Below are 7,500 nucleotides of genomic sequence, written 5' to 3' on the forward strand. Positions count from 1 at the left end.
ATTAATTACTTTGCATCAGTTGCCCTTCTGTTTCTGTTTCTCTCTTTCTCTTTCCTCTCTCTTTTTCTTATTTTCTCCATCCCTCTCATCCTCCTTTCCTCTTCCGTTTTTTCTTTCTCTCTCTCTCTCCCTCTCTCTCAACCTGTATGCATATTTATCTACCAACTTTTATATATATATATATATATATATATATATATATATATATATATAATACATACATACATGTATATATACATATCAATTTATATGTATGTATATATATATATATATATATATATATATATATATATATATATATGTGTGTGTGTGTGTGTGTGTGTGTGTGTGTGTGTGTGTGTGTGTGTGTGTGTGTGTGTTTCAACAAAACATAAACAAATACAGTAATGTGGGCAAAGAAATTAAAGGAAACAGGCACAATATGAAAAGTATTTCGTCTGAATTCATTGGTATGCATTCCGAGATCTATTAATTAATTTAGTCTTTCCAATTAATCTGAAGGCCCTCATCGCGTAAGTGGATGAAACAAACATTAGATTCTGTTGCGTAATTAACATCTCGTTTATTTTAATTTACACTTTTTTCCAAGGCTCTACTGTCCTATATTTATATACGGGGGGCAAACCTCCATGCAGTGCCTACTGTTATTCCCTTGTAGAGACTAACTGCTACACCACGTTTCGTCTTTACAACTCTCTATTTAGGTGGTGGGTAAAGGGTAAACTCTCAGCCCCGAAAAACGTCGAAGTTAAAGGTTATCATTTTCAACTTCGAAGGATTGTCTGCATCAAAGTATTAACCTGTTGGTCAATTAAATGAGTCTCTATGCTTCCAAGAAACGCACAAAACAACGGTGCTAGGAATGTATTTGGTTATATACCATGCAAGTCCGGTAGTGCGATTTACGTACGAGGCATATCAGCTGAAGAACAGCATTGACCTCTTATCAAATGAGATCGAACATTAATTATCGGGGAAATCTTCACATTAGACCTTGTCAAAGCATTGAAATGTCACCTCATGGATACAAACACTTCTAACCACTGTAAGGAACATAGCAAAAGCAAATATCCCTAGAGGATGTCGAAAGGAGTATCATCCTGGTCTTGATGGCAACAGCAAGGACCTATATGAGTGATACCAACACGCTTATAATGATGATCCTTACGAAGAGGATTCCATCACGTTGAGTGACCAGTTGCTTGACTTCCCCAGGAAAGCATGTAAGGATCGTTGGCATTAAACAGCCTCAGGTATCAACATGACGCATAACAGCAAGCAGGCATGCAAAACAGTGAGAAAACTGAATTCCGACAATAAACCCCAGCAAATAACAGCTGCTGTTAGGCCTGGCGAAGTTGCCACCCACCTGCTTTCGAATAGAAAACCGAAACATCATGACAGAGGATATGTGAAAAGAATGAAGGAAGACATGACTCGTACAATCGCTACCTGCGAAGAAGCTTTCTTCCCTTTTACCGAATCTCTTAAACATCTAGAGGTGGGCAAGACATCTGGACTTGATGGTATAAGCATGGAGATGATTAAGCACTTTGGTCCAAAAAACATGACAGGGCTTTTGAGCTTCTTTAACTTCTTTGCCAAAATCCCTAAGATCTGGAGGAAAGCAAAAGTTATAGTCTTACTTAACCCAGGAAAGGATACAGCCTTAGCTAATATCAATCGGCCAATCTCTCTCCTCTGCAACCTGTTTAAGACTTAGAGTGACATGTATTTCACCGACTGTTAAAGTAAACCAATCAGGATTCCGTGTCGGTCGAGTTTCCTGCGGTCAAATTCTAAACCTCACTCAGTACATCGAGGATGGGTTTGAACGCGGTGAGTGAACAGAAATGCTTGTTGGCCTCACAGCAGCATAAGACACCGTCAACCACCGAGCACTGATGCTAAAGGTTATAAAAGTGGTTAAAACACTGCAATTGTGAATCTGATCGAATCTTTGCTATCCAACCGAATGTTTATGTTCATATCGACAAGAAGCGCAGTCTTTATAATTATAATGATAATTATAATTTAGTTTGATTCCATTTGTTACAATGGATATTCTTGGTGTGACATAGTGTCTGTTTCCTTTTTGCTTCTAAATTACCCCACTGTCGGCGAAGGATTTGAACGCAGGTCAGCAAGATTGTTAGACGAGATCGCTACCGCTGCACCACACAGTCGGTGGAGAACACAACAAAAGGGACTCCCCCAAGACCCAGAGCTGGTACCGCTGCTCTTTAACATATGCGAACGACCAGCCGACTTTCAGGAACGTCCGTAGATTTATTTATCCCGACACATGCCAAACAAATTCGAGACAATTGAGAGGCAGTTAACGGATGCTCTGGAAGGCTTGTTCGTTTATTACAAATCGTGGTTTCTAAACTCGAACTCTGGCAAGACGCGAGTATGTGAAAAACCTGAAAGCCTCTAGACACCGTGGTAGGGAAAGGATTTAGAAAACACGCATTACCCCGTATACCTGGGAGCAACATTGGACCGCACGCTTTCAGTCAGGGAACATGTGGACAAACTTTAAAAAAAAAAAAGTCGGCGAAGAGAAACAACTTGCTAGAAAGTTTAACAAATTCCACGTGTGGTGCAGACCCTGAAACAAGCAGTAATGGTTGTTTGATATAGTACAGTAGAATATTGCTCAGCGGTGTAGAGTAAATCAGCACACGCATCCAAGATCAATCTTGAGCTTAATAGAGTGTGTCGTACCTCGCCGGCACCTTAAGGGCACCCTCGCTCTCATCCGTGTACAGTCTAGAAGGAATACCACCTGAAATCCGACAAGAATCTATTAGTAAGATTGAGCGCGACAAACAGCCCTCTGGCAATAGACACCCAACACACACACACGTTTATATATATATATATTGTGAAGGAATAACCTTATTGTGTTTAAAAAGATTGCTAAGGAAATGTATTAGCAAGGTGTTGAGCGACAAACCAGCGCTCTACTGGTAATTCGCACTGTATATTGTTGTGGGTCTTCAAGGTTGTTTGGTTCGGTTTCGTTCGTGGCAAGGAAAAAGTTCGTGACGTGGCCATCCGTGACGTGGCCAAGGTGGCCACTAAGCACGAATCTTTAGCTAGTTTAGTTGCTCGTGGACATCCATACTGGGTAAGAGTTAAAATATTTTTATATTGGGAGTGACAGAAGTCAGACTTATTTTTTTTGTATTTATACACTTTAATACTTATTTAGAATTATCTAAATTACGTAATAGTTAATTTGTTATGGAATTTCTCTAAATAGGGACCTACTGCTGTCAAGGGCCGGACAGGAGGGGCTCCTCCAAATTTTCCGTTATATATCCAGCTCTGCCTATCGTGATCGGAGAGACAATGGAAGCATGAAAACTGAAGTGAAAACGGAAATGAAAACAGGAAATCCTATATTTTTTATGAAAGTGATAAAAGGGAAGTTGAATAATCATATGACACTGTATATTTAAGAGTGTAATAAATATAAATGATGAATCGTGTTTCGATCTAACCCGAGACTAAACCAATCTAAATAATAAGAACCTAATTATTCACAAGTGGCGCAGTGAGTAGGATTGGTAGTCTCTGGGTTTGCGAAACCGTATTCACCGTAGTTTTCTCGGGAGCCAGGTATAATCCAGCCTCCCCTCATCGTCCTTGGGGCCCGGAGATGAGACTTGTTCTAAATTGATTCAGTGCTGTTGTATTGATAAATTAATATACATTGTGTAATGTTTTTTTGTGATGGCAGATTTTGAGACACTAGTAAGGCAGGCAGAGGCCCTAGGACTCTCAGGTGATGCTCTATACGATTATGTGAGTAAACAGCAAAATATCTTCAGGGAAGAAAGAACTAAAGAGCGGGAGTTACAAAAGTTACATATAGAAGCTGAAAACCAGAAGGTACGTCTCGCTCATGAACTTGAAATGACGAAAATCCGTGCTAATAATAATGCCTCCATCACCCCAGTGTTCAGTGATGATACTGTGAGACCTAGCTTACCTGTGTTTCATGATAGTGAAGATATTTCTTTGTATTTGATAAGGTTTGAAAGAGTGGCTGATCTTTTGAATATAAAGAAGGAAAGTTATGCCGTGAGGTTAGGCAGCCTTTTAACAGGAAAGGCAGTAGATGTATATACAAGTTTATCGCCTGAGATAACTAAAGATTATGAGCTATTGAAGAAATGTCTTCTTGATAGTTTTGGTAAAACTCCAGATAGTTATAGAGTGGACTTCCGCTCTGCTAAAATTAAACCTGGTGAAACATTTAAACAATTTGTAATTAAGTTAGGACGGATGTTCGATTTATGGGTGGATGCCAGTGACGTAGAGAAATCTTATGAAAATTTACGTTCTTTTATGATATTAGACCAGCTAAAGTCTTGCGTTTCCCCAGATATTCGCATGCTTCTGAAAGAGCATAACGTCTCTACTCTTGATGAAGCAGCGCGGTTTGCAGACACTTGGGCTTCCGCTCATGGATCTTACCCGAAATCGAACACCTGTCTTCATAGAGGTAAGAGGATGGTTCAGACCAAACAGTTGGTTCCAGAGGAAGCTGAGGTGAAAGCCCCAAGACCTAAAATAACATGTCATGGTTGCGGTGAAGTCGGGCACATCAAACCACGTTGCCCTAAAAACCCTTTTGCTTTCAAGCAACAATCTAGTTATACCGTCAACTTTTCTTTTGATGACAACTCGCCTCGCAAATTCTTAACTTCTGGCACTATCAATGGTTCTTGGGTCTCAACTATCCTCCGAGATTCTGGCTGTTCTTGCTTTGTTGTTGCTGAACAGTTACTCCCGGATGTTGATCTAACATCATGTCATTGGACTAGAGTTTCTGATTATCTAGGGCGTACAGACACTTTTCCTCTGGTCAAATGTTTCATTCGATGCCCATATTATGTTGGATGGGTTAAAGCTGTAAGGGCGCCAATTAAATTTTGCTCTGTATTAATTGGGAATATTCCAGGTGTAAGAGATCATAATAACCCTGATGCTATTACTGGTAAATCTATCAGTTCAACTGTGTCTGACCATGTTGTGACTATACCGCGTACTGTATCTGTTGCAAAAACGACTAATGTTACTGATGAATATGTTCAAGCAGTTGAAACTAGATCAGATAAAATTAAGAGAGTCCATCCTTTAGTATTACCGAAGTTAGAACCTCTTAATATCACACATTCTGAATTCGTCAAACTCCAGTCATCTTGTCCATCTTTGTCAGATATCCGGTGCAAGGGTAATGCTGGGGAAACGGAAAATATGCGTGATGGCTCTTTGTACAAGTATGAGGTAATTAACAGTTTGATCTACCGTTCCTGTGTGAATTCCAGATTCCGTGAAAGGGTTGGTAAATCCTCTCTGGTTGTACCTGCGGACTGCCGGAAGATAATTCTCAGTCTGGCGCATGAAAGTCCACTTGCAGGCCATTTCTCGCACCGCAAAACAGAAATTAAGGTAAGGGAACAATTTTATTGGCCTGGAATGGGTGCTGATATCAAAGACTACTGCAGATCTTGTGAGAAATGCCAGAGAATGTCCAGTAAAGGTAAAATAAAGCCTGCCCCATTGCAGCCAATACCTATTGTGACTGAACCTTTTTCTCGCGTCGCGATTGACATTGTTGGACCATTAACTCCTGCATCTTCCCAAGGTCATAAATACATCTTAACGTTAATAGATTTTGCCACCGGGTTCCCTGATGCTCTCCCGTTAAAAGACATTGATTCGGTGTCTGTAGCTGAGGCTTTACTAGTGATTTTCTCTCGGGTAGGCATTCCTAGGGAGATACTCTCAGACAGAGGCACACAGTTTACTTCCAAATTAATGGGTGAACTCCACAAGTTACTCGGTATAAAGCCACTTTTCACAACTCCATACCACCTAAGTTGTAACGGTAGGATAGAAAGATTCCACAGTACACTGAAGGCTTCCTTGAGGAAGTTGTGTATAGAAAAACCAAAGGAGTGGCATCGGTATCTCATACCTACTCTTTTCGCTTTGAGGGAAATTCCGAGCGACCGTACAGCGTTTTCCCCTTTTGAGCTGCTTTATGGTCGTACCGTGAGAGGGCCACTGTCAGTCCTGAGAGATTTATGGGAAAATCCTAATGTAAATGAGGACCAGCGTTCTACGTATCAGTATGTTATCGAATTAAAAGATAAATTGGCTGACTGCGCCAAAATTGCTGCTCAGAATGCCGACATCAGCTCATCCAGATATCGCTCATACTTCGATCTAAAGTCACAGAAGAGACATTTTAAGAAAGGTGATGAGGTCTTAGTTTTACTTCCTGATCGTACAAACAAATTATTGATGGCCTGGAGGGGTCCATTCCCTGTTCTTGAACAAAAGAACAAAGTAAATTACTTAATTGATGAGAAGGGCACTCTCAAGCTTTATCATGTTAACCTACTTAAGAAATATTACCGTAGAAGCAATGTAAGTAGAACACATGCGTTAGATGAAGTAACTGATGTTGTAAATAATGCTCTTGAACCTTTCCAGACAGTCCATATGTGCTTAGTGGAAGATGATTCTGGGGGAATGGATGAACTACCTCTGACTACAGATGGTAAAGTAGATTCCGATAAAAGTTCGGACTTAAATTATCAAAATTTATCTCCAGATCTGAGTTCTCAGCAGAAAGCAGATATTCAAACTTTAATTGATTCTTGGACAGATATATTTTCTGATATACCAGGGTGCACTTCATTAATTAAGCATAATATTGAATTAACTTCTACTGAGATTATAAGAGCTAAAAGATACCCGATACCCGTCCATCTCCAGTCTCACTTCAGAGAAGAAGTAGATCAATTATATGAACAAGGCATTATAAGACTGTCCTCTTCACCCTATTGTTCTCCAGTAGTAATGGTTAAGAAAGCCGATGGGACATACCGCATGGCTATTGATTTTCGGGCAATTAATTTGATCACTGTATTTCACGCTGAACCATCCTGCACTGTGGAGGAAGAATTGTTTAAGTTTGCAGGAGCACAATTCTTTTCAGAAATAGACTTGACGAAAGCATATTATCAGATTCCACTTTCAGAGAGTGCTATGCCTTTAACATCTTTTCCTACCCACAGAGGCCTGATGGAATTCACGAGACTCCCCTTTGGCTTAGTGACAGCAGGTGCTACGTATATTCGACTCATGAGATTGGTATTAACTGGACTGAGTAACATTGCCTTTTATTTTGACAATATTTTCATATATGGTAGTACATGGAAAGACCATATGAAAGCATTAGTAAATGTCTTGGAACGTTTAAGAAAGTACAACTTGACAGCCAGATTGTCAAAATGTAGATTTGGTTTTCCTTCAGTTGAATATTTGGGATTTATTGTTGATGGACTGAGTTTAAAACCTCAGTACAATAAAATTGAGGCACTACTTAAGGTACCCTTACCTAAGACTAAGAAGGCTTTGAGGAAATTTCTCGGGATGATTTCGTTTTATAGAATGTTCATACCTAATGTT

General features: G+C 39.8%; 1 protein-coding gene across 1 annotated transcript in view; it reads left to right on the top strand.

Moving 5' to 3' along the window:
• Window positions 1–2,305: 2,305 nt before the first annotated feature.
• The window catches only part of LOC125047133, a 7,506-nt gene continuing 2,311 nt past the window's right edge, over window positions 2,306–7,500 (top strand). Inside the window, exons 1-4 of the mRNA XM_047645247.1 lie at window positions 2,306–2,413; window positions 3,011–3,136; window positions 3,615–3,630; window positions 3,752–7,500. The exon at window positions 3,752–7,500 is cut by the window's right edge and continues 414 nt beyond it. Coding sequence (XP_047501203.1) covers window positions 2,306–2,413; window positions 3,011–3,136; window positions 3,615–3,630; window positions 3,752–7,500 — 3,999 coding nt within the window. The remainder of the gene's footprint in view (window positions 2,414–3,010; window positions 3,137–3,614; window positions 3,631–3,751) is intronic.

The sequence above is a fragment of the Penaeus chinensis genome, chromosome 40, assembly GCF_019202785.1.
Source record: "Penaeus chinensis breed Huanghai No. 1 chromosome 40, ASM1920278v2, whole genome shotgun sequence".
In the NCBI taxonomy this organism is placed as follows: Eukaryota; Metazoa; Arthropoda; class Malacostraca; order Decapoda; family Penaeidae; genus Penaeus; species Penaeus chinensis.